This window comes from Dysidea avara, chromosome 7 (genome assembly GCF_963678975.1).
Source record: "Dysidea avara chromosome 7, odDysAvar1.4, whole genome shotgun sequence".
NCBI lineage: Eukaryota > Metazoa > Porifera > Demospongiae > Dictyoceratida > Dysideidae > Dysidea > Dysidea avara.
In genome coordinates, this window is record NC_089278.1 from 16902688 (window position 1) to 16930640 (window position 27953).

The 27953-nt window shown below is 37.5% G+C and overlaps 1 protein-coding gene across 1 annotated transcript in view; it reads left to right on the plus strand.

Moving 5' to 3' along the window:
- LOC136259841 (uncharacterized) overlaps positions 1-27953 on the plus strand; it is a 106069-nt gene that overhangs the window by 12491 nt on the left and 65625 nt on the right. The window contains exons 2-5 of the mRNA XM_066053390.1: positions 3223-3510; positions 11166-11439; positions 23161-23736; positions 25925-26110. Coding sequence (XP_065909462.1) covers positions 3223-3510; positions 11166-11439; positions 23161-23736; positions 25925-26110 — 1324 coding nt within the window. The remainder of the gene's footprint in view (positions 1-3222; positions 3511-11165; positions 11440-23160; positions 23737-25924; positions 26111-27953) is intronic.

The following is a 27953-nucleotide window of genomic DNA, read 5'->3' on the forward strand; positions in this document are numbered from 1 at the left end:
ATTTAGAAGTATAGAAAGCTAATGGGCAAATAGAAGACAACACTTATAAATGAAGTTAACATGTATAATTAAACTGTACACCGTAAAGAAAGTGGGGCAAATAAATTTGAATTTTTGTACAAAGATCGAGATACTCTAATAGAGCAGTCACTATACTCTAATAGAACAGTCGCAATTCTGATATCATCAAATTACAAATTTTATAAATCGTAACAATGCCAGCTACTCCTTATTTTGATTTGGTACACACTTTACCATCAAACAGGTTATCTCAGATAGGCTAACCAATGTTTGTATGCATTGCAAAGCATAACTTTTTTAGCTAAGTGTTATCAAAAATGCTCTGAAATTCAAACCTGGGAGGTCTGATTTTTTAAAATTTTTCCAACTACAGCCATTTTACAAACTGTATGTCCATGGTTCATCCAGCTATATGCTGAATAAGGTTATGCAAATGAATATAACTTCATTAACTTGTGTTCTAGAATTTCCCCATAGCTCATAGTAGAATAAACACTGTTGTGCACTAAAACTTCTTGCCCCCCCTTGGCCCCCCCTGACAGTGTCTCCTAGATCCGCCTATGACCACAACCACCAACAGGTGACCTGTAGATTTGTGTTGTTCCAAGTAAGGCAATGTTGCACTATATCAATTTTGCATAGTTATATGTGCCTTCTGCACTTATATACTTCTGGCTTCATAGACCTTTAAAGTACGGTTTAAAACACTAAAACCTCACCTTGCCATTGTAAAAATCCCACATGTGCTAATTGTGTACAAAGTGGCTGCATAATGCAGCCACCTCCATAATATTCTAGGTCAGAAAATATTGTCCCTACAATGACTGGTTTTCACTGTACTATTAATCTAGTGAAGTATTATCACTATACTGGGATATATAAGGTAAATGGAGGTAACTTTATGTCCCTATTCCTAATTTGATGTGGATAATAATAAATTTTAAATAAAATTTATTATTATCCACATCATTGCAGCCATTCCATGGCTGCCACCTTTGATTTCACAACTTTTTCACTCAGGTGTTTTGAAGGCCGCACCCTTTTATACAGCTTGGCTGTTTTTGCATGGTGGGGCCATGAAATGGCTGCAATGATGTGGATAATAATAAATTTTAAATAAAATTTATTATTATCCACATCATTGCATATATTTTAAATAAAATTTATTATTATCCACATCATTGCAGGTAAAATTTATTGTTATCCACATCATTGCAGCCATTCAATTGCCGCCATCTTTGATTCACAACCTTTTTTCACTCAGGTGTTTTGAAGGCCGCACTCTTTTATACAGCTTGGTTGTTTTTGTGTGGATTTCACTTCTTTTTGTATTTTAAATGGCCTATACCCAAAGCCAACCATAAACTGGCTTAGAGGGTTGTTTTTACACAAATCATTGTTCTTCTTATTTACAGATGCAATGAAGATGATAGAAGACAAACTAGTGAAATTTACAGTTAATAATAAGTGTACCTGAATTAGCTACCTGTAACTAAGCAGAAAATAGTGTGGTGCAGAGGAGCTGAGATTAATGAAATTTGTCTAGCTGGGTCCGGCATTTGGGTGAAAATTTATAGTAAAATATTTCCAGAAATAATACTTGATACAACTTTCAATAGCAACACAATGAATAGAGCTCCATAAGCAACCACCAATTTTGTTGAAGTACAGATAATGATTTTAAAAAACTTTTTACATATCAGTAATCTGTAAAATCTCTATATAACATGTGAAATTCTGAATTACTTTTGCTTCCAATTTGTAAGTGTTTTACTTGAACTGGTTAAAGAAAGTTACTTTCTTATTTCTATGATACCTAATTAAACTTAAAAGTTCCTAATTTTTCCTTGTACTTGTAATAGATACGTAGTTTAGATCCAGTAGCTATTTTAACTACACAGAAGTTACTACCAATCTATGATACTAATTAACAAATTATATGGTATTTGCTGATATATACAGTTTTCCCTTAGTTATTTATGATTACTACACCACACATATGAAGACTATATCACACATATCAAGACTACACATGTTCTATAAAATTAATTTACCATCTTACAGCAGCAGCACAGATACTGTCATACTTTACCAGAACCTAACAATCAACTTGTCTGTACCACCCTCTCTACTAATCATTATCCCTATCACTAATTTTACTACTACAGAAGTATATAGTTTCTTTCCAAGAACAATCCGAGATTGGAATGATTTACCTAATGATGTGATTGAAAGCAACACTCTACCCCTGTTTATATCAAGTCTGCTAACAATTAACCCAAAAACCCAAATCTTGATTGACAAATTTTATAGCAAATAACATTTTTTTTTAATTATTATTTATTTATTACTGTGTAGGACTCCATCAAGGAGATAACACACAGATACAAAACAAAATCAAAGTAATTTAACAAAATGTCCTTAAAACAGTTTATAGATGGCTGATTGACCACATCTTCTGGCAAAGTGTTCCATAATTTAATAGTGGATGGTAACATTGTAGATGTATGTATTGTGATTGTATCATTTTGAGTTGGTCCCCCGGATGCATCAGACATCGTCTACATACATATTTGTCCAGTAAATTTAAAAAGTCCTTCATTGAATTCACCTGAGGCTTATACTTAAGTGTATCACCTATATAATACATATACATATATATGTTGTGGAATTTACAGTTAATATAGCTAAGTGTACTTGAATTACCTGTAACTAAGCAGAAAATAGGGTAGTGCAGATGAGCTGAGATCAGTGAGATAACTAATAAAATTTGTATAGCTGGGTCATTTGGGTGAAAATTTAAAGTAAAACATTTCCAGAAATAAGACTTGATACAACTTTTAATAGCAATCTAATGACACCATTGGAATAGAGTTCAATAAGCAGCTGCCGATTTTGTTGAAATACAGGTAGTGATTTTTAACTTTAGTTTTTTTGTATCAGTTAATCTCTATATAACATGTGAAATTTTCTGAATTACTTTTGCTTCCAATTTGTAATATAAGTTTCTTTTACTTGAAAAGGGATGGTACATGCATGCAGCTATGTGTATATACCAGAATTTAATTCCTGTTAAATTACTTGTATGGGCTATATACAATATCCACACTTGTTTCCCATGAAAACAAATTAATGTTTCACATAAATTCTTTCCTTAGAGTAAGTATATCCTGTAACAGAAATTACAAATGTGCTTTATAGGTTAACACTGATGGAGCTATCAGTTTTGGAACAGCAACAGGATCCTACTCTTCTGACCCAACTCCATTTGGTGGAGGCATACCATTAATAGCACCATTCTGGGCTAACATAGACACCACACCTTCTCAGGGAGGAAAAATATGGTATCGTGAGAGTACTATTTCTTTACTTCTCAGCAGAGCAAGTGTTGATGTACAAAACTTCTTCTCAGTCACAAACTTCACTGCAACTCATTTGTTCATCGTTACTTGGGACCAGGTTGGATATTCCAGCCAACAATTTGATCAGGTAGTATGTAATCCTATAACATATAATATTAGTCTGAGTGTATGCAGTGTATGTATCAAGACACACGGTAGTGTGTCGTGCGGCCCAAGAAGCCGGCGCGTAACACCCGTGAGTATATTGACAGGAAGAAAGAAAACGCAATTTTCGAACCTCCGTAGCTCTATGCTGCCTTGATGAAATAAGACGATATTTGCTGTGGACACTCCCTCCACCTTAAGCACTCCACATTCCAAATTTGAGCTAAATCGCTTCAAGCGTTCCCGAGATATGCGACTTCAAAAATTGGCTTAGTTTCTTCGTTTTTTTTCTTATTATTTTTCTTCCTCTTTTCGCACACTTACAAAAACTGCTATAAAACGCGAACGCCATATTCGATCGCCTTGAAATTTGGCACACAGCAGGGGGGTATAAAGGCGCATCTCTGTACCAACTTTGGCTGGAATACGATAAACAGGCAAAGAGTTATGAGCGATTATTCACGAAAAATAACACCAATATGTTGTCACGCCTGCAGGGTAAACCGCGTATGGGAAGAAGCTGAAAATCGGTGGGTGAATAGGTTAACTATTGAACCTCAAACCTTTTGTGGTTTGAAAGAAATCGAGCTAAAAAACAGGAAGATACAACGAAAAAACCAACCGTGTGTAACAATTACGCAATCGAGGTTAGCTAATAAAAAAAAACGACTGCTTGCCACGCCTACCAGATAAACCGCTTAGGGTAATGCTTTGAAAATCGTTGTACAGATGGAGTAATCATCTTAGAAAGGCTCTTCAATGGTGTAGAAGAATCAGACTTAAAGCCACGGAGTTATAACACGAAATCCAACTTGGTGTAGCAAGTGCGAAATCGAGATACTCTAATAGAGCAGTCAACCTAATAGAGCAGTCATCCTAATAGAGCAGTCATCCGAAGAGAATTCAAGAGATCAGCTAGAAACAAGTAACCTGTATAGAGATCAGCTACAAACAAGTCACCCTAGAGACAGATCAGCCACAAACAATTCACCCTGTAGAGAGATCAGCTAGAAGAAGTTACCTTGTAGGGAATTCATGCAACTATAGAAAGATATAATTCAGCTAGAAGAAATCACCTTGTAGAGTTCAGCTACAAAGAAACCACAATGTAGAGAGTTTAGCTACAAACAAATCACCCTGTAGAGAGAGATCAGCTAGAAGAAGTTAACTTGTAGAGAGTTCAGCTACAAAGAAACCATCATGTAGAGAGTTCAGCTGCAAACAAATCACCTGTAGAGAGTTCACCTACAAAGAAATCTCCCTGTAGAGAGATCAGCTAGGAGAAGTTTCCTTGTAGAGAGTTCAGTTACAAAGAAACCACCATGTAGAGAATTCATTTACAAACTAGTGACCCTGTAAAGACATCAGCTAGAAGAAATTACCTTGTAAAGAGTTCAGCTACATAGAAACCATTCTTTAAAGAGCTCAGCTACAAACAAATCACCTGTACAGAATTGAGCTACAAACAAATCACCCTGTAGAGAGATCAGCTAGAAGAAGTTACCTTGTAGAGAGTTCAGCTACAAAGAAACCATCATGTGGAGAGTTCAGCTGCAAACAAATCACCTTTAGAGAGTTCAGCTACAAACCAATCTCCCTGTAGAGATATCAGCTAGAAGAAGTTTCCTTGTAGAGAGTTCAGCCACAAACAAATCACCCTGTAGAAAGATCAGCTAGAAGAAGTTACCTTGTAGAGAGTTCAGTTACAAAGAAACCACCATGTAGAAAGTTCAGCTACAAACTAGTGACCTTGTGGAGACATCAGCTAGAAGAAACTACCTTATAGAGAGCTCAGCTACAAAGAAACCATTCTGTAAAGAGCTCAGCTGCAAACAAATCACCTGTACAGAATTCAGCTACAAACAAATCACCCTGTAGAAAGATCAGCTAGAAGAAGTCACCTTGTAGAGAGTTCAGCTACAAAGAAACCATCATGAAGAGAGTTCAGCTGCAAACAAATCTCCCTGTAGAGAGTTTAGTTAGAAGAAGTTACCTTGTAGAGAGTTCAGCTACAAAGAAAGCATTCTGTAAAGAGCTCAGCTGCAAACAAATCACCTGTACAGAATTCAGCTACAAACAAATCACCCTGTAGAGAGATCAGCTAGAAGAAATTATCTTGTAGATAGTTCAGCTACAAACAAATCACCCTGTAGAGAGATCAGCTAGAAGAAGTTACCTTGTAGAGAGTTCAGCTACAAATTTAAAGAAACCATCATGTGGAGAGTTCGGCTGCAAACATATCACCTGTAGAGAGTTCAGCTACAAAGAAACCACCATGTAGGGAGTTCAGCTAGAAGAAGTTACCTTGTAGAGAGTTCAGCTACAAAGAAACCATCATGAAGAGAGTTCAGCTGCAAACAAATCTCCCTGTAGAGAGTTCAGTTAGAAGAAGTTACCTTGTAAAGCGTTCAGCTACAAAGAAACCTTCATGAAGAGAGTTCAGCTACAAACAAATCACTCTGTAGAGAGATCAGCTAGAAGAAGTCACCTTGTAGAGAGTTCAGCTACAAAGAAACCACCATATAGAGAGTTCAGCTGCAAACAAATCACCCTGTAGAAAAATCAGCTACAAACAAATCACCCTGTAAAAAGATCAGCTAGAAGAAGTCACCTTGTAGAGAGTTCAGCTACAAAGAAACCACCATGTAGAGAGTTCAGCTAGAAGAAGTTACCTTGTAGAGAGTTCAGCTACAAAGAAACCATCATGAAGAAAGTTCAGCTGCAAACCAATCTCCCTGTAGAGAGTTCAGTTAGAAGAAGTTACCTTGTAGAGAATTTAGCTACAAAGAAACCATTCTGTAAAGAGCTCAGCTGCAAACAAATCACCTGTATAGAATTCAGCTACAAACAAATCACCATGTAGAGAGATCAGCTAGAAGAAATTACCTTGTAGAGAGTTCAGCTACAGTAAAAAGAAACCACCATGTAGAGAGTTCAGCTGCAAAGAAATCACCCTGTAGAAAATTCTGCCACAAACAAATTGCCCTGTAGAAAGATCAGTTAGAAGAAGTTATCTTGTAGAGAGTTCAGCTACAAAGAAACCACCATGTAGAGAGTTCAGCTAGAAGAAATTACCTTGTAGAGAGTTCAGCTACAAAGAAACCATTATGTAAAGAGCTCAGCAGCAAAAAAATCACCTGTACAAAATCCAGCTACAAATAAATCACCCTGTAGAGAGAACAGCTAGAAGAAGTTACCTTGAAGAGTGTTTAGTTACAAAGAAACCACCATGGACAGTTCTGTAATAAATATATGTATTATATATATAATTTGTACATTAACTGATAAATATTTAAGGTACATCTGCTTCATCTTTTCTTCTTCCTGTGGTAAAGAAAAAAGATAGGTTAAAAAAGTCCCAAAGCAGGCCATAGGCCGGCTTTGGGGTATACAAATACAAAAAGAAGTGAAATCTAATCCAAAACAGCCAAGCTGTAAAAAAAGTGTGCGGCCCTCAAAAAGGCTATGGTGAAAAAGGATGTGAAATCCAAGGTTGCAGCCAAGAAATGGCTGTGATGGTAGGTTAATGGTAAAAATTTTAATAATGACAATTCAGGTGAATTTTGTGCCAATTGACCAAGCGGCACCAAATTCACCTGAATTATCGTTATTAAAATTTTTACCATTAACCTACCATCACAGCCATTTCTTGGCCGCAACCTTGGATTTCACATCTTTTTTCACCATAGCCTTTTTGAGGGCCGCACACTTTTTTTACAGCTTGGCTGTTTTGGATTAGATATGTATATATGCATGAGGATCGCAGATAAAAGGACAAGAATGAGAAATTCATACAAAGACATATGACAAATCTGTTATGTACTATATATGATCCTTGCCAACTGCAGGCTAACACAGTTTTGTACATAGCTGGAAAACATCAGTAGCTGAATCAAGCAGGCAGTTAGTATAAATTCATTATATTAGCTATTCTAATTTTTCAACTGATGTGAGGTACGTACCTTCAGCACTTGTGCTGTAAAGCCTTCATAAATAAATAAATATGAGGATGCATTTGTAATTTCTAATCAAAATATCAATCAGATGCAATATTATAGAATAGCTTAAAATATTCAACTTTGCTATGTCAGTGCATTAGAATCAAGCCCAAAATTAATGATTTAAACCCTACACATTGGCCACTCATTTAATATTCCTACTTACGATTTTTCATCATTGTGAAATACTAAACAGTACCATCCCCAGCAATACATTGTTCTAATTTCATCCACTACTACATATCAGGAGAGTCGCCATTCCAGAACAAGATGAGCACAACAAGTTATCTCCAGTATTCATTGGAACCAATGACATACTCTTGTTCAAGGGTGTGGCCAGGGGGATTCGGATGGTTTGGACGAACCCTACTTCCAGCAGTAGAATTTTTTCAAAATTAAATATCACACCAAATCTTACAGCCCTGGAGCTCTCTGGTAGCTACTTGCACACTGGCGCTCCTCTGTACTACTCTTGAGGATCACATCATATTAATGCTGAGCTATTACATCAAGTGATCAATTGTGCATGTGATGCATTGTGGAAATGGCGAGGGACCGTTGGTTGGTTGAGATATATTACAAGTTAGTAGTTGCTTGAGTGGTCATGTGTCAGGTTAGCACAAACTGATGTATATTTACCCAATGAATAGTTTGTTAATTTGTCACATGTTGTGGGCACGTGATGTCTCGAATATATTTGACTACAAGCCAAGTCTGAAGTTACTGACCATCAACAGGAGGACCGGCCGAGAATAGTGTATTCATGGAAGAAAGTATTGCCAACTAAGGGACTCGAGTGTGGAGGGTTCCTGTGTGCTAAGTTGGCTGTCAGTGTGTTGTCTGGAAGTGAAGATTGGTTCATACTACAATAGGTTTATATTTTCTATAAGCTGCATAAACAGCAGTGTGTAGTTAGCTAGTTAGATGCACAAATAGTACCTTTTAATGTTACTGCCTAAGGGTACATTTTGTGTACGCATCATTTTCATTCAAATGTGGTCTAGGGGAAGCACCCAGGCCTTCCCCTAAAGACATTCCACTTAAAATCCAAACCCCCCTTCACGAAAATCCTGGCTACATCCCTGTTGTTCTCAGCACTACTCTAATCCAATCAGTTGTCATGTTCTAATTGTTTTGTATTGAAAACAACCTCTGTAATCTGACCCTATACTCCATGAACTCATACAAAATAATTATAATAGACCTAAAATGATGTTGTTTTTGATCTCTACCATTTTGTGATTGCAGCTCTTAAAACATGAACTTTATATAAAAATGTCTGGACTTCTTGCAAATTTTAATGCTAACAATGCTATATGATCTGTAATCTATTGCATAATCTCCACAGCATCAGGTTACAAAGGTCCAACAATTTCACTGATCCAGCAAACATTGGATTGGGAGAGCTTTCACTGCAGAATGATAACCTATGCATTTACATACCTCTAATATTACATTTCAATTCTAGTTCCTAATACGAAATGCAAGAATTTCATATGATTCCAATACAAGTTGCAAATGTACAGCTTGTAGGAAGTAGTTTCATCAAAACAGTATACATGTAGTTCCACTACTGGTTCCAGTTTGAGAATTGAAATCATACAACACCACTGGTAATGGATACATAACTTACTGAGAGTACTGAGATAGCTGTTAAAGTTCCATATCCATGTATATACATGCCATACATACATCTTTAACATTATCATGAATGATGTAGAAGATTTAAGTTATGTGTGTGCATTTCATTTATTTTGTTAAGATTCAGTAGTATCCAAATGGGAGATGAGATTGACCAATGCACACAAACACATACACACATGCACGCACACGGAGATAAATGCAAAAGCAAGTGTTCACCATATAAACAGTCATGCCTACCCAGTTGACTAGAAAATCTGTGCACCACTTATGTGCCTGGGGAGTCAGCACTGACAATTCCTCCTAGGGCAAGACTGGTAATCTGCAAGAAACTGCAGGAGTGGCTGTGTGTGTACCTTGCTTGAGCGATTTTCATATTTTTTGACTGCATGATAGCAAGACTAGCACCCATAAAATTGTCAACCTGAAGGATCCAGAAAAATTGACAAAATTATTATGGCATGAAACATGCCAAAAAAAGGATCAATGTACTCTACTAGAACAGTCAAATAGGGTTGGAAGTTGTTAGCCTGATGAATGCAGCAACTTCTATTATTGGTTTTTATGCCCATATAGTTGATTTAATACAATATATCCAACAGTATAGTAGTACTCTTTAGTAGGGTTCTCTCTAAAGTGATGAGAGCCATGTGGCAAAAACCATCATAGCAGTATGATACATCGCAAAAATCAGCTTTATGGAATAGTCTTACCCTATTCAACATAAAATACAGCGTTAAAAACAAGAAAACACTTACAGATGGCTGGATATTGAACTTTTAAAATGCGAATTTTGGTTTGCCAGCAAGGTAGTAGCAACAGCCAGGCCTGCCCGGGCACAGGCCCAGGAAATCATTGTTGGTGTAAACCAGGCACCCACCATTAATACAAACTAAACCACATAACTTCTCTCTTTTTGAAGCATCTTCATGTGATAATTTCAAGCAGTTGCTGATCATCTATACTCGAATTTACCAAGATTCCTTTGTCAATTAGTAAACTTCTATATAATGCCCAACATCGAATGATCACATTTTTAAATTTGAACAGTCAATTTGATGAAACTGCTCAGCATACTGGATTGTTTCATTAGATGTCTAACGATGGACTGATGAAAACAGACAAAAGCCAATTCCTACTGTTCCCTGCCATGGTAGGCTGCTTTTTCCAAGCCCAGTGGCAAGCCATATGAGGCCTTAATTGATATACTGGCTGCTCATTCTGAAAGGAGCATGTGACAGATGGATTTCATCATTACATCATTATTATATTAAAACTACTGGATACAGCTACTTGACTATCACAAAATACAAACTGAATGGCTTTTGCAATACTATTTTTTAAAGCCACATAGCCATACAAACCACACACAAGTTTATTACAACAATAGTTACCAGGGTGTGGTAAATAAGTCAATAAGCAATGCAGCTGGTTCCAGTAAGCACAATGGGGATTTAATAGAGTATCCGCATGTGTAAAGACTAATCAAATGATTTTATATTTTGATGCGGGTGGGGGACCGGAAATTGGAATATCCTAATGGAGCTCAGGCCAACCTGGAGATGGCTGTATACAATAATGTGGCTGTACAGCTCTGTGGTATTGAAAAGAGACCTATGCTGTACATTTCCTTCCATTTTAGCTAGTTTTGAGACCTGAATAGTCCTAACTCATCCCTATGCACTCCCCTTTCTTTTTTAAGCAACATGATCTTGGCCCCAAGCCTTCCCACCACCCCTATTGGAGCTCACCTGATACAGTCAACGTCTTACTGTAGCTAACAGCTAGCTACAAGTACTTAGCTGTTAGCTACAGTACTTGTACAGTGGATACTCTGGAAGGCAAGGAATTGGTGTAAAACATGTTAGTAACACATAACTTCAACCATTGGCGAGCCACAATACGTTAAACTTAAAACTGGCATTTCTCGATGCTATCAAATAAGTGTTGAGACCGGTTTTCCCAGACTAGAACACATATATTTATTTTCTTTCCACAGACCAACACTTTTCAATGTGTCCTAGTTACAAATAATACAGACACTTTTGCAATATTGTTATATGCTGATGGAGAGATAGGATGGCTCAGACATGATACAAGTGATACATCATATGCCCAGGTGGGGTTCAATGCTGGAGATAACATCAACTTTCTAACTCTTCCTGGATCACGTACACCAGTTATTGGTAACACTGTCACTGATAGTAATGTAGCAATACCTGGAGTATGGATATACAAGATCAGTGGATCAGCGATATTAAAGCCACAAGCTGGTAAGAAATTGAATGCAACACACTGATAGTTATACATTGACTTTTAACAGTTAAATGATTGTTTTACAATGACATTGCTCTTGACAGTTTTATTAGACTGTATAACTGCTCTATTAAAGTATCTCAACCCATATGTTTGTCAATGCTTGTAGAAAATATCAAGATGACTGTTGAGTACTCAACCACTCTGATAGAACAGTCACTTTTATATTTCTTTAAAAAGGTAAGTACAGTATCTGCTTAATCTACATGGTGAAAATAGTCTAAAATTCTATCCCAGAGCTTACAAATTCTGAAAACTTGTCTATTCGCAAACGTCATGCCCCCAATGTCATCTTATATCTATCATTATGAGCTTAAAACTTCATACACTGCTTCATTCAGAGTTTTCATGGTGCTTGTGCTTGCTTCTGCTAGTACAGTATCATAGCATGACAAAGCGTAGGTTGGGGGGGAGAGGGGGGACTTTGGCAAGTAGATTACATTTATTTCTATGCCAATAGGTTCTTAAACAGGTGCTAAAGTATGTTAGTTTTCAAAATTTGAAAAGCTGAAATTGCTAAAAGATCCAACCACAAAATTTAAAAAAAATGTTCCTTGAGGATCATATACACAGACTCCAGCTGTGAGTATAGATACAGCAGAAGTGTCAAAACCAGTCATCAATATTCCTGCATCCCCACCCATGTTGTTGCCCACAACAGACAGGAAAGGTTTTGCTTACATATGAAAACTGAAGCAGGTTGAGAAGTCAAGATGAGCTCTCCAAATAAGACAAACGAAAAGCTTAATGTAACACTTAGCTAAAACATTGTTTACTTGGTTGTACAAATTATATAATTCATGGAAACATCTCAAGACTCGGGTTTGCCTTATGCTACACTGGTCACTCAACCATGCTTTATTTGATGGATATACAACCTTGAAATGATGCTTTGTGTGTGTGTGTGTGTGTGTGTGTGTGTGTGTGTGTGTGTGTGTGTGTGTGTGTGTGTGTGTGTGTGTGTGTGTGTGTGTTGAAGCATTGTCGCAAATGCTATTTGGATAATATATACATGTAGCTGAGATGCTAATAAAGCACGAGGCAAAGTTTGGTGCTTTATTTGCATTGAGGCCAAGTACCAAGTGCTTTATTATTCAGATAGCATGAGCAAGGTGAAATTATTTATTGAACATTCTAGTGGATTGAAACCCAGTACATAAAACACACTAACATGGCAGCTTTGGTTATACATTTTAACATGTCACTTGGTACTAGTTAAGGTGAGTGTGAATAGTCCAGGTGCACTTTATCCTTGTTGTAGTTAAACTCTGTATGGGGTGGTTTGTTTGCCATACTGAAATGTATCATGTTTCATGACGAGGATGACCGAGTGTCAAAATGTATTTCTGCATATATTCATAGCAGAGAGGTAGGAGTCCTTTTGTTCAACAAGGTGCATAGTCTTACACCTTTCAAAATGGAGGTACTCAAGTAAAGCAGTCTTGTATAGCATGAAATCTAAAAGGTTAAACCATTCAAGCCCTCTGCTGATTGTTTGACAATTTTGGTACTAGGAGGATAAATGACTGGACCAATCCTACAAGTAGTAATTTGGAAATATATACAGCTGTATTAGATTTACCTCAAGAATTAATAATAGTGGAGATTAGAGTGTCTAACACACAATGCAAAGCTACTACAAATGTAACCAGATTTTACAAAATCGTTCCAAATCAGACACCAGGCAAAATCAAACTAGCACCACCAGTGGATAGCTACACTATCGTACTACTAGTTTTGACTTTTAGTACTACTCAAACTAGTTGAGGCTGGTTGAAACAGACATCATTTCTGGGTGGTGTGGAGAGCTCAAATGGCAGTTTCAGGCCTTGTGAAGGGCCTGGCTTAGCAAGAATCAGTGGTTTACTGGTGGATGGTCTGATAATGTTGGCCGAACAATTTTTCTGTGGATTTTTCTGTGTATCAGCCACTAAGAAGCCAGCACAGCACTGTAATCTCATGTCTGGATTTCAATCGTGGTCTGCCTCCATTTTGAAGTCTATCTCTTGCCCACCCTGCCACCCCCCACCCTCTTCCTCATTGTGAGCACTTGTGATACTACCATAATTCGTTTTCTTTTGTGTAAAAAAATTTTAGTGTTAAAAATATTTGTGTAAAATATTTTCCTATGATTTACAACGAATGACTGCTCTATTAGAGTTGTTTGATCTTACCCCAAAAAAATTTGTGTAAGAAATTTTCTTGCAAACAAAAAAGCAAATTACAGTACTTCACTCATCCAACTGCTCAGTGTATCTATCTTATTTGGTGGGAAACTCTACAAACAGCTACAAGTACTGGAAGTGGTCTGAAAGATATTAGATACCTGTAGATGTATCTCTTGTACAAATTTCATGCGCATGTTTGCTATCCTTGGCGAGTTATGCTGACTTGAATTCTTTATAACAGTTTATCTCAAAACTTCTAATGTGCGATTTGGAACGTTTTTCCAAAATTCAGTCACAAATGATTTTGAGTGATTTAAAGGGATTTCTCTGTAAAACTTTGTGATTTGTAATATATTCTATCTAAATCAAAAACAGCTAAGCTCTTGAACAAGGTGCGGCCCCAAAAAGGCCATGGTGAAAAAAGATGCGAAATCCAAGGTGGTGGCCAAGAAATGGCTGTGATGGTAAGTTAATGGTAAAACTTTTAATAACGACAATTCGGGTGAATTTGGTGCCGCTTGGTCTTGGCACAAAATTCACCTGAATTGTCGTTATTAAAATTTTTACCATTAACCTACCATCACAGCCATTTCTTGGCCGCCACCATTTCACATCTTTTTTCATCATGGCCTTTTTGGGGCCGCACCTTTTTTTACAGCTTAGCTGTTTTTGATTAGATTTCACTTCTTTTTGTGTTTGTATACCCCAAAGCTGGCCATATGCCGGCTTTGGGGATTTTCTTTTCTTTACCACAGGAAGAAGAAAAGATGAAGCAGATGTTAAATACTTTAAATGTTTCTGATTTTATCAGTAAATGTACAAATTATAATGCATATATTTATTACAGAACACTCTACACGGTGGTTTCTTTATAACTGAACACTCTACAAAGTGACTTCTTCTAACTGATATTTCTACAGGGTGATTTGTTTGTAGCTGAATTCTCTACATGATGGTTTCTTCGCAGCTGAACTGTCTACAAGGTAACTTCTTCTAACTGATATTTCTACAGGGTGATTTGTTTGTAGCTGAATTCTCTACATGATGGTTTCTTCGCAGCTGAACTCTCTACAAGGTAACTTCTTCTAGCTGATGTCTCTACAGGGTCACTTGTTTGTAGTTGAACTCTCTCATGATGGTTTCTTTGTAGCTGAACTCTCTACAAAGTAACTTCTTCTAGTTGATGTCTCTACAGGGTCAGCTGAACTCTCTACATGGTGGTTTCTTTGCAACTGAACTCTCTACAAGGTGGCTTCTTCTAGCTGATATTTCTACAGGATTTGTTTGTACTGTAGCTGAACTCTCTACATGATGGTTTCTTTGCAGCTGAACTATCTACAAGGTAACTTCTTCTAACTGATGTCTCTACAGGGTCACTTGTTTGTAGTTGAACTCTCTACATGATGGTTTCTTTGTAGCTGAACTATCTACAAAGTAACTTCTTCTAACTGATGTCTCTACAGGGGCACTAGTTTGTAGCTGAACTCTCTACATGGTGATTTCTTTGTAACTGAACTCTCTACAAGGTGACTTCTTCTAGCTGATCTTTCTACAAGGTGATTTGTTTATAGTTGAACTCTCTACATGATGGTTTCTTTGCAGCTGAACTCTCTACAAGGTAACTTCTTTAGCTGATCTCTGTACAGGGTGATTTGTTTGTAGCTGAGCTCTCTACAAGGTAACTTCTTTAGCTGATCTCTGTATAGGGTGATTTGTTTATAGCTGAACTCTCTACAGGTGATTTGTTTGCAGCTGAACTCTCTACATGATAGTTTCTTTGTAGCTGAACTCTCCACAACGTAATTTCTTCTATCTGATCTCTGTACAGGGTGAATTGTTTGTAGCTGAACTCTCTACAAGGTAACTTCTTCTAGCTGATCTCTCTATACAGGGTGATTTGTTTGTAGCTGAACTCTCTACAGGTGATTTGTTTGTAGCTGAACTCTCTACATGGTGGTTTTTTTGTAACTGAACTCTCCACAAGGTAACTTCTTCTAGCTGATCTCTCTACAGGGAGATTTATTTGTAGCTGAACTCTCTATAGGTGATTTGTTTGCAGCTGAACTCTCTACAAGGTAACTTCTTCTAGCTGATCTCTGTACAGGGTGAATTGTTTGTAGCTGAACTCTCTATAGGTGATTTGTTTGTAGCTGAACTCTCTACAAAGAACTTCTTCAAACTGATCTCTGTACAGGGTGAATTGTTTGTAGCTGAACTCTCTACAAGGTGACTTCTTCTAGCTGATCTTTCTGCAGGGTGATTTGTTTGTAGCTGAACTCTCTACAAAGAACTTCTTCAATCTTCAAACTAATCTCTGTACAGGGTGAATTGTTTGTAGCTGAACTCTCTACAAGGTAACTTCTTCTAGCTGATCTCTATACAGAGTGACTTGTTTGTAGCTGAACTCTCTACATGATGGTTTCTTCATAGCTGAATTCTCTAAAAGGGAACTTCTTCTAGCTGATCTTTCTACAGGGCGATTTGTTTGTAGCTGAATTCTCCACAAGGTAATTTGGTTGCAGCTGAACTCTCTACATGGTGATTTCTTGTAGCTGAGCTCTCTACAAGGTGACTTCTTCTAGCTGAACTCTCTACAGAGTGATCTTTTCGCAGCTGAAACTCACTACACGGTGATTTGCTTGCAGCTGAACTCTTTACATGATGGATTCTTTGTAGCTGAACTCTCTACAAGGTGACTTCTACTTGCTGAACTCTCTACAGGGTGAATTGTTTGTAGCTGATCTCTCTACATGATAGTTTCTTTGTAGCTGAACTCTCTACAAGGTAACTTCTTCTAGCTAATCTTTCTACAGAGCAATTTGTTTGTAGCTGATTTCTCTACAGGATGATTTGTTTGCAACTGAACTCTCTACATGGTGGTTTCTTTGTAGCTGAACTCTCTACAAGGTGACTTCTTCTAGCTGAACTCTCTACAGGGTGATCTTTTTGTAGATGATCTCTCTACAGAGTGATTTGTTTGCAGCTGACCTCTCTACATGATGGTTTCTTTGTAGCTGGACGCTCTACAAGGTAACTTCTTCTAGCTGATCTCTCTACAGGGTGAACTGTTTGCAGCCGAACTCTCTGCAGGGTGATTTAAACGCTCTACAGGGTGATTTCTTTGCAGCTGAACTCCCTACATGATGGTTTATTTGTAACTGAACTCTCTACAAGGTAACTTCTTCTAGCTGATCTTTCTACAGGGCGGTTTGTTTGTAGCTGAATTCTCTACAGGGTGATTTATTTGCAGCTGAACTCTCTATAGGGTGAATTCTTCTAGCTGAACTCTCTACAGGGTGATCTTTTTGTAGCTGAACTCTCTCCACGGTGATTTTTTTCAGCTGAACTCTCTACATGATGGTTTCTTTGTAGCTGAAACCTCTACAAGGTGATTTCTTCTAGCTGATCTCTCTACAGGGTGATTTGTTTGCAGCTGAACTCTCTACATGGTGCAAAGTTTCTTTGTAACTGAACTCTCTACAAGGTGACTTCTTCTAGCTGATCTCTCTACAGGGTGATTTGTTTCTAGGTGAAATCTCTACAGGGTTACTTGCCTGTAGCTGAATTGTCTATCAGATTAACTGGTTGTAGCTGAATTCCCTATAGAATAACTTGTAATGTAATATAATTCTTTAATGGAGTAAGTTATAAACGTAGCCGAATGCTCTATTAGGGTGACTGGTCTATTAGAGTATCTCAATCTCGCATTTGCAACATGTAGTTGGCTTTCGAATCATGGCTCAGTGGTTTGTAATCCGATTCTTCTGTACTACTGCAAGGACTTTCTATGATGATTATTCCAGCTACACACCGATTTTCAGCTCATTGCTCTAAGCGGTTTGCCTGGTAGGTGTGAAAACTAACAGTTTTTTTATTCATAAAAAAATCGATTGCGTAATTGTGACACCGGTTGGGTTTTGTGTCATATCTCCATAGTCTTTATCTCGATTCTTTTCAAACCACATAAAGGCACTCCTACAATGGGTACTCCATCTACATAGCAATTTTTAACTCATTCCTTCAAGGGGTTTACCCTGTGGGCGTGACAGACGTTCGACCTTATTTTACACGAATAATCGATCATAACTCTCTGAATGTCCATCGGATTCCTACCAAAGTTGGTACTGAGATCCGCCTTAATGAGCCCTTCAATGGTGCCAAATTTCAGCCCGATTGGAGCACGCATTTGTGTTTTATGGCGGATTTTGAGAAGTGTGCGAAATGAAGAAGTAGAAGAAGAAAAAAAAACGAAGAAATTAAAACAAAACTTTGTTCGCTTGTATCTCGGAAATGGCTAGACCGATTTTTTTCCAATTTGGTATGTAGACTCCCATAACTGGCTGGCACGTCTGTAGCAAATTTGGTTCCAATCGGATAAGGGATCACAGAGCTACATAGGTGTAAAAATTGCGTTTTCTTTCTCTCCTCTCCAACTCTTGTTTGCATTTATATAATTAGCTTTTGTTGTGTTTGTTGTATCTGTTACATGTATGTAAATGAATGGGTGTACAGGATTTTCAGCGGAGTCATCATAATACACTCAAAAAGAGCAGTCAAGTGTATCAAGACACACGATAGTGTGTCGTGCGGCCCAAGAAGCCGGCGCGCCACACCGTGAGTATATTGACAAGAAGAAAGAAAACGTGCTTTTCACACTTTCGTATCTTGGTGATAGCTTATCCGATTGAAACCAAATTTGCTGCAGAGTTGCCCGCCAGCTAGGGGAGTCTACATTCCAAATTTGAAGGAAATCACTCAAGCCATTTCCGAGATATGAGCGGCCAAAGTTTGGTTGTTTTTTTCTCGTTTTTTTTTTCTTCTTCTTCGTCTTTTCGCACACTTGCAAACATTGCTATAAAACGCAAACGCGTGCTCCAATCGCCTTGAAATTTGGCACACAGAAAGGGAGTCCAGAGGCGCATCCTAGCATCACATTTTGTGCAAATCCGATGAATGGTTCAGGCGTTATGACCGATTATTCGCGTAAAACAAGATCGATTTGTTGTCACGCCTACAGGGTAAACCGCTTCATGGAATGAGCTGAACATTGCTATGTAGATGGAGTAACCATCGCAGGAGTGCCTTTTGGTGGTTTGAAAGGAATCGAGATTAAGACCACGGAGATATGACACAAAAACCAACCTGTGTCACAATTACGCGATCGATTTTTAGTAATAAAAAAGTATTAGTTTTTACGCCTACTAGGCAAACCGCTAAGAGCAATGAGCTGAAAATCGGTGTATAGCTGGAATAATCTTCATAGAAAGTCCTTGCAGTAGTATAGAAGAATTGGATTACAAACCACTGAGTTATGATTCGAAAGCCAACTCTGTGTAGCAAATGCGCGATCGAGATACTCTAATAGAACAGTCACCCTAATAGAGCATTCAGCTAATTTATTTACTCCATTATAGAATTCTATTACATTACAAGTTATTCTGTAGGGACTTCAGCTGCAAACAGTTAATCTTATAGACAGTTCAGCAAGAAGCAAGTCACCCTGTGGAGAATTAAGCTACAATTATATCACTCTAGAGATTCAGAACATTACAAGTCACACAGAAGAGAGTTCAGCTATAAACAAGTCATGCACCCTGTAGAGAGTTCACCTACAATTAAATCACTCTCTAGAGAATTCAGCTACACACAAATCACTGTGCAGAGAGTTCAGCTATAAACAAATTATCCTGTAGAGAGATCAGCTACAAACAAAACACTTTGCAGAGAGTTCAGCTACAAACAAATCAATCTTTAGAGTGATCAGCAACAAACAAATCAACTTGTAGAGAGTTCAGCTATAAACAAGTCATGCACCCTGTAGAGAGTTCACCTACAATTAAATCACTCTCTAGAGAATTCAGCTACACACAAATCACTGTGCAGAGAGTTCAGCTACAAACAAATTATCCTGTAGAGAGATCAGCTACAAACAAAACGCTTTGCAGAGAGTTCAGCTACAAACAAATCAATCTTTAGAGTGATCAGCAACAAACAAATCAACTTGTAGAGAGATCAGCTAGAAACAAATCAACCTGCAGAGAGATCAGCTACAAACAAATCAGCTTGTAGAGAGATCAGTTACACACAAATCAACCTGTAGAGAGATAAGCTAGAAACAAATCACCCTGTAGAGAGTTCAGCTAAAACAAATCAACCTGCAGAGAGATCAGCTACAAACATATCACCTTATAGACAGTTCAGCTACAAACAAATTACCCTGTAGAGAGATCGACTACAAACAAATCAACTTGCAGAGAGATCAGCTACACACAGATCAACTTGTAGAGAGATCAGCTAGAAACAAATCACCCTGTAGAGAGTTCAGCTAAAACAAATCAACCTGCAGAGAAATCAGCTACAAACATATCACCTTATAGACAGTTCAGCTACAAACAAATTACCCTGTAGAGAGATCGACTACAAACAAATCAACTTGCAGAGAGATCAGCTACACACAAATCAACTTGTAGAGAGATCAGCTAGAAACAAATCACCCTGTAGAGAGTTCAGCTACAAACAAATCAATGTGCAGAGAGATCAACTACAAACAAATCACCCTGTAGAGAGATCATCTAGGAACTAGACACAATGTAAGGAGTTCAGCTACAAGCAATACACCCTGTTGAGATTTCAGCTACAAACAAATCAACCTGTAGAGCGATCAGCTAGAAACAAATCACCCTGAAGAGAGGTCATCTACAAAAAATCACCCTGTAGAGAGATCAGCTAGAAACAAATCACCCTGTAGAGACTTCAGCTACAAACAAATCAACCTGCAGAGAGATCAGCTACAAACAAATCACCCTGTAGAGAGTTCAGCTAAAACAAATCAACCTGCAGAGAGATCAGCTACAAACAAATCACCTTATAGACAGTTCAGCTACAAACAGATTACCCTGTAGAGAGATCGACTACAAACAAATCAACTTGCAGAGAGATCAGCTACAAAATATCACCCTGTAGAGAGATCAGCTAGAAACAAATCACCCTGTAGAGACTTCAGCTACAAATAAATCAACCTGCAGAGAGATCAGCTACAAACAAATCACCCTGTAGAGAGATCAGCTAGAGAGTAGACACAATGTAAGGAGTTCAGCTACAAGCAAATCACCCTTTAGAGAGTTCAGCTACAAACAAATCAACCTGCAGAGAGATCAAATCACATTATAGAGAGTTCAGCTACAAACAAATTGCCCTGTAGAGAGATCAGTTACAAACAAATCAACCTCTAGAGCGATCAGCTAGAAACAAATCACCCTGAAGAGAGGTCAGCTACAAAAAATCACCCTGTAGAGAGATCAACTAGAAACAAATCACCCTGTAGAGACTTCAGCTACAAATAAATCAACCTGCAGAGAGATCAGCTACAAACAAATCACCCTGTAGAGAGATCAGCTAGAGACTAGACACAATGTAAGGAGTTCAGCTACAAGCAAATCACCCTTTAGAGAGTTCAGCTACAAACAAATCAACCTGCAGAGAGATCAAATCACCTTATATAGAGTTCAGCTACAAACAAATTGCCCTGTAGATAGATCAGTTACAAACGAATCAACCTGCAGAGAGATCAGCTACGCAAAAATCAACTTGTAGAGAGATCAGCTACAAGCAAATCACACTGTGGAGATCAGCTAGAAACTAGACACAATGTAAGGAGTTCAGCTACAAGCAAATCACCCTGTAGAGATTTGAGCTGCAAACAAATCACCCTATAGAGAGATCAGCTAGAAACTAGACACCATGTAAAGAGTTCAGCTATAGAAGAGGTCACCTTATAGAGAGTTCAGCTACAAAGAAACCATCATGTAGAGAGTTCAGCTGCAAACAAATTACTCTGTATAGAGTTCAGCTAGAAAAAGTCACCTTGTAGAGAGTTCAGCTACAAAGAAACTGCCATGTAGAGAGTTCAGCCTCAAACAAATTACCGTGTAGAGAATTCAACAACAAACAAATCGCCCTGTAGAGGGATCAGCTAGAAGAAGTTACCTTGTAGAGAGTTCAGCTACAAAGAAACCATCATGTAGAGAGTTCAGCTACAAAGAAATCACCCTGTAGAGAGTTCAGCTAGAAGAAGTCACTTTGTAGAGAGTTCAGCTACAAAGAAACCATCATGTAGAGAGTTCAGTTACAAAGAAACCACCATGGATGTAGAGAGTTTAGCTGCAAACAAATAACCTGTAGAGAGTTCAGCTAGAAACAAATCACCCTGTAGAGAAATCAGTTAGAAGAGGTCACCTTGTAGAGAGTTCAGCTACAAAGAAACCGTTATGTAGAGAGTTCAGCTACAAAGAAAGCACTATGTAGAGAGTTTAGCTGCAAACAAATCACCCTGTAGAGCGTTCAGCTATAAAAAGATCACCCTGTAGAGAGATCAGCTAGAAGAGGTCACCTTGTAGAGAGTTCAGCTACAAAGAAACCATCATGTAGAGAGTTCAGCTGCAAACAAATCACCCTGTAGAGCGTTCAGCTACAAAAAGATCACCCTGTAGAGAGATCAACTATAAGAGGTTACCTTGTAGAGAGTCCAGCTACAAAGAAACCATCATGTAGAGGGTTCAGCTGCAAACAAATCACCTTGTAGAGAGTTCAGCTACAAAGAAACCATCATGTAGAGAGTTCAGCTACAAAGAAACCACCATGGATGTAGAAGTTTAGCTGCAAACAAATCACCTGTAGAGAGTTCAGCTAGAAACAAATCACCCTGTAGAGAAATCAGCTAGAAGAATTTATCTTGTAGAAAGTTCAGCTACAAAGAAACCATCCTGTATATAGTTCAGCTATATTTTAAGTCACCCAGTAGAGAGATCAGCTGCTAAAAAATATCCTGTGGGGAATAATGGGCATGTAATAAATATATGTATATAACTTGTATAAAATCAAAAATAAATGAAGTATTAAAAATCTTCTATAAGTATGTTGTAGTTAAATTCCATCAGTGTATGGAAGTTATCCCATTCAGCTATTTAAATATTGAAGTTGATGCAGTAGTGTATGTGCTTATTTATCGAAGACAACAATGATATCCTACTTGTGTAATATACAATTGTTATTGCCAGGAATTTGTGATCTAAGACAGAAAATTTGTGCTTTGTGTTTGATAGCCATTTCTTTGTCTTTTGTGTTATGCACACTACCTGAATGTAAATAAGATCAAGTTAACCTTGGATTTGGCTGCATGCGTATAGGACCTAGACCTTCATCATTAGTGTGCTATCTGTCATTCTTTAATAGTGACCTTATTCACACTAGTTTATTATATAAAATGAATCATTAGATGATAATGACTGTTGTGATGAATGATTGAAATGATAGACTGCATATTCCACTAAATACAGTATAGGTCTCTGATTGCTTATAACTACTTCTCATAACTTTCAGGTATTTTTACAGAATTGCTTCAAACCAACCTAATTACCTATTAATATGTTAGCCAATGTCATCTATCATTTCACTTGTCTTGATAAGTGACTTTCTATTAAAATTTATATAATACAGACTCTATTTTTACAGGTTGTGAAAATTCTGGTATTGATTTGGTTTTTGTACTGGATGGCTCTGGAAGCATTACAGCAACTAGATTCCAGTTGATAAGAGAATTTGCTGAAAGTGTATCTAATACTCTGACCATTGGTCCACAAGATAGCTTAGTTGGAGTGATAGTGTTTAGTGGTAGTGCATCTATCGAATTCAATCTACAGCAACACACCAGTAAAGCAACTCTTTTACCTGCTATCAATCCTGGTATACCATACCCCACTGGAGAAACTAACACAGCAGCTGCTTTACAGCTTCTGTTATCCAGTGCACAAGATGGTACAATGGGAGTGAGAAATGGTCGTACCCAAATTGCTATTGTTGTGACTGATGGAATATCTAATAGTCAAAAAGCTACTATAGCTGCTGCTGATGCTCTTCATGCAGCTGGTATCTATCAGGTTTATGCTGCAGGATTGGGTGGTGCTAACATTGATGAACTGAATGCCATTGCTAGTGACCCATCACTTGTGTTCTTCACAGATGAGTTTGATATGGATACTGTTATGGAGTTAACAGAAAACTTTACTCAGACGATATGCAAAGAAGAAAGTTAGTCTATAAATAGTAGTAATTCAAGCTAGCGTTATAAGTATAAACAAGGGTTAATAACTCCTGATACAAACAATTCCAGAGGAAGGGTTAGAATGATATACATACAGTACTAGAAATGGAAGTAGAACCAATTATTCTACTGCACTATTCTAACTGCTATGGATTATATACTGTACTTTAAAGATGTTACAGCTTTCAATATTTTAATGTCCTAAGGTGTATTTATTTATTTATTTATTATCAATTTACCACGAGGGAAGGAACAGCACAAAAGGCAAGCCTGTACAAGTTACTGTCCTAGTACAAAACACATACAACAACTAAACAAAACACACACAAAATAACACTTACAAAACAAAACAAATCAACAACAATTATAATTACATCTACAAAACAACAAATCAACAACAATAAATTACATTTAAAAATTGCAACAAAAGTGTTTGTAAATAGAGTGGCAAAAAACAGAACAGCTCTCAATTCCCAGAATACTGATTGGTACTTTGTTCCACACAAAACAAACACGGACACAATAATAATATCATCTAGCATTGATTGATGATGGTGGGGGTATGAGGGTAAGACAATGGCTACGCATAGGCATAGTGTTGTATGTACAATAGTTTGAAAACTTAATAGAACCAGCATGTTGAATGTCTTGAAGAGCACACAGACAAATAGTCCCACTTGGCAGATAAGGATGGTAAACACAGCTTTCTATAGCACACATCATGAGGAATAGACCAAGAGTGCGCAGTTTGGTTCCAGCGACTGCCACAAACCCACTGTGCAGCACATCTCTGAACAGCCTCTAACAGGTTCACATCTGTTAGAGGCTGTTCAGAGGCATACTGCGCGGTGATTAGCTACAATTTATTAGTACCAATCTAGTTGACTTTGTTACCAGATATCACACTTTATAAATTTTGTTATTTAGCTACAGTAGGACCTCCTTATTCGAACACCTGCGTGTCAGCTGAATCACAAAAGTGTTCAGATAAGTGATAAATGAAGTCCATTGATTTATATACAGAGCTCTGTTGAACTATTCTAATAGGACATACATCTTTGACAAAATACTCTAATAGAACATACACCTGTTGACAAAATACTCTAATAGAACAGTCACCACTACTTTTCGGATAATCGAGGGTTCGGATAATCGAAGTTCGGATAATGAAGGTCCTACTGTATTTATGTATGTGCATGACTGACTTACAATAATATTTAACAAGTTCAAGTGTTATCTTATAATGCATAAGATTAACCATATCTGCCAGGAGATTTTATTAATTCATAATGATGTTTTATTCATCTTTAGTTAGTTGCTTTTACCTGATCCATTGTTCTTCCATAATACAAACATTTAGTAGACTGTGAAACCCTCGAAACACCAGAACTGTTTATACAAGCAAGTTACGAGGCTTCAAAATATCCCATACATTAAATATGGGCAATTGAGGTGTGCAAGCATGAAACACTTGTTCCTGTACAAATTCATTGGAGTGAACAATTTAAGTAAATAACTGCAACTAATTCTTTCCAATACTTGCAGCACAAATGGGCTTAATCAACAGCTATTACTTTTTTCAAACCTGTTGATGTTAGGAGAGCATTTGGAGAAGACTTATGTACCATCTTTCTGCTTACACTATTAATGATGGTTGATAATAGTATATAGATACAACACACATGGCCTCAAATTTACACAATGTGACCTTATGTAAGAATGAATTTAGGTATCTGCACTGATTCTTTGCACTGGTGACACAAGTTTAATTTCTGCTGCTATTCTCAATATTTGAATTGCATACCAAGTACTGTAAACGAAGTTAATGATCTTTGCATTAATAAACTTCTAAATACACATACCATTATCTTTCTTCAAACCGTACTGATGGTCAATCAGAATTTTGACAGACATTAACAAGAGGATGTGCCAGTTGACATCTCTTTTATCAGTGACATACATAACTGTTATAATAAGTCTTGTACCCAAGCAGTGGTTGGTTGCAATGCACATTATCTAACCAAATATTGGCAATTAAATCTGTGCACATTTCAGATCATGCCAAGTACAGTAAATATTAGGTCAAGTACAATACTGAATAAGCAACAGATACTTGACCATTGTACCTTCAAACTACATCACACCTTTCATACATTCTTTGTTGTCTACTCACAGCATGTCAACCACTTACTGCTCCTGATAATGGAGTTATTGATTGTTCACTGGGAAATGATGGACAACCTAGTCTTGGAGACACTTGTACCTTCACATGTGATGATGGCTATGAGCTAAGTGGTAGTACCAATAGGACATGTCAGATTGATGGAAGCTGGAGTGGTACTGACACTGTGTGTACACAAGGTATATTAATGTCACTTTAATCTACATAATTATATGCACCTCTGGTATTGTGACTATCTTATGTTATCCACAATATCCAGCTGCAGTTTAACTAGGTCCAGAACCATAACTTGAAAAACCAACTTTAACTGTTCAGAGTGCAATATTAGGCCAATTTGTAGGGGATAAAATCTCAAACCAATTTTGTTTCAAAACAGATCTGCACAAACAGTACGCAGTAGTGAAATAGCATTCAGTCAAAGTAGACCAGTTGATATTGACAGTAAAATCATCTAATAGTGCAATGATATATAGCTATATAATGCCTGTGGTGAGAAATCATTGCTGTCACAGGTAATAAGACTAGTTTACCCAAATCTGCTAACAGAACATTTGTGACTGGGCCTGCGAAAACAGGGCATGCGGGTACAAACTACACCCCATCATGTTACAGATCATATCTCAGTATTCGAATAGAATATTTGTATTCTGTAACTTGCAATATAAAGCCAATTAAATAAATATTAAGAGATGAAAACTGCATTGCCATAGCATAATGGTACAAAACGTTATGAGTGATGAAACTTTGAAAAAGTAAGCAAATATCATGTGTCCACATGCCCTATTTTCGCAGGCCCAGTCACATTTAATATTTACTGTAGTAATAACTTTACAATTATGCACATAAGACTTAAAGGTAGCTAAGCCCAAGAAGTAGTCCAAGTGTTCACGATGTGGTAGAGAATTATGAGTGCTGATCAGCGCTTGTACTGATGAGAGATACAACTCAAAGTTAACAAGAGTGTGCTGGCATGTGCCAGGTTAAAGTGTACTTCCTCAGAAACTCTTGCCAGCACAAAACACACACATTTCACATTTGGTTAACTTTAAAGTTTGGCTAAAATGATCACACCATCTTCAGTTATTTAAAGCTGTTGACTCCCATATCAGACATGTACATATATTTAATAATTATACCAATGTACATATACAAGGATGACTATAGACTGCATACCTGTTAATTATGATTAAGGCAGAGTTAGTGAGGTAATTGTTAGAGCCATGATTATAGTAAAGCCACATTGTAATAGTGTTATTAGATTTTTTTTCCTGCCACAATAGATAGTCCACTAAATTTGGGTTGCAAGAATGATTTAATTTTTCTTATTGCATATGTTAGGTGCAAAAATCTACTTAGAAGCAACAGTTCATAATAATTATTATGTAGTAAGGGAGAGTATCTAACTGACATGATGTATTCCACAAATTCACTGCCATTAGTAGAGTATAAGCACCTTACTTTGTTCTTTAAAATAATGGCTTTACCATATTCAACACGCATCAACAGTTCTTTTCTACCAGGTAGAGTCGCATTCAACACCAATTAACCAACAGAGGCATTAATATATGGTGAACTTGTGGCAGTGTGTTTGTCCATGGCATACTGAGTGTTTAATATTATGAACTCTTGTTATCAAGAGTTCATAATATTAGAAGCAAGGGATCAAGACACACGGCCCAAGAAGCCGGCGCACAACACCCGTGAGTATATTGACAGGAAGAAAGAAAATGCAATTTTCGCACCTCTGTAGCTCTGTACTGCCTTGATGAAACAAGAAGATTTTTGCTGTGGAGACTCCCTCCAACTTCAGTACTCCGCATTCCAAATTTGAGCGAAATCGCTTCAGGCGCTCCCGAGATATGCGACTTCACAAATTGGCTTAGTTTCTTCGTTTTTTTTTCTTCTTAATTTTCTTCCTCTTTTCGCACACTTACAAAAACTGCTATAAAACGCGAACGCCTTATCTGATTGCCTTGACATTTGGCACACAGAAGGGGGGTATGAAGGCGCATCTCGGTTCCA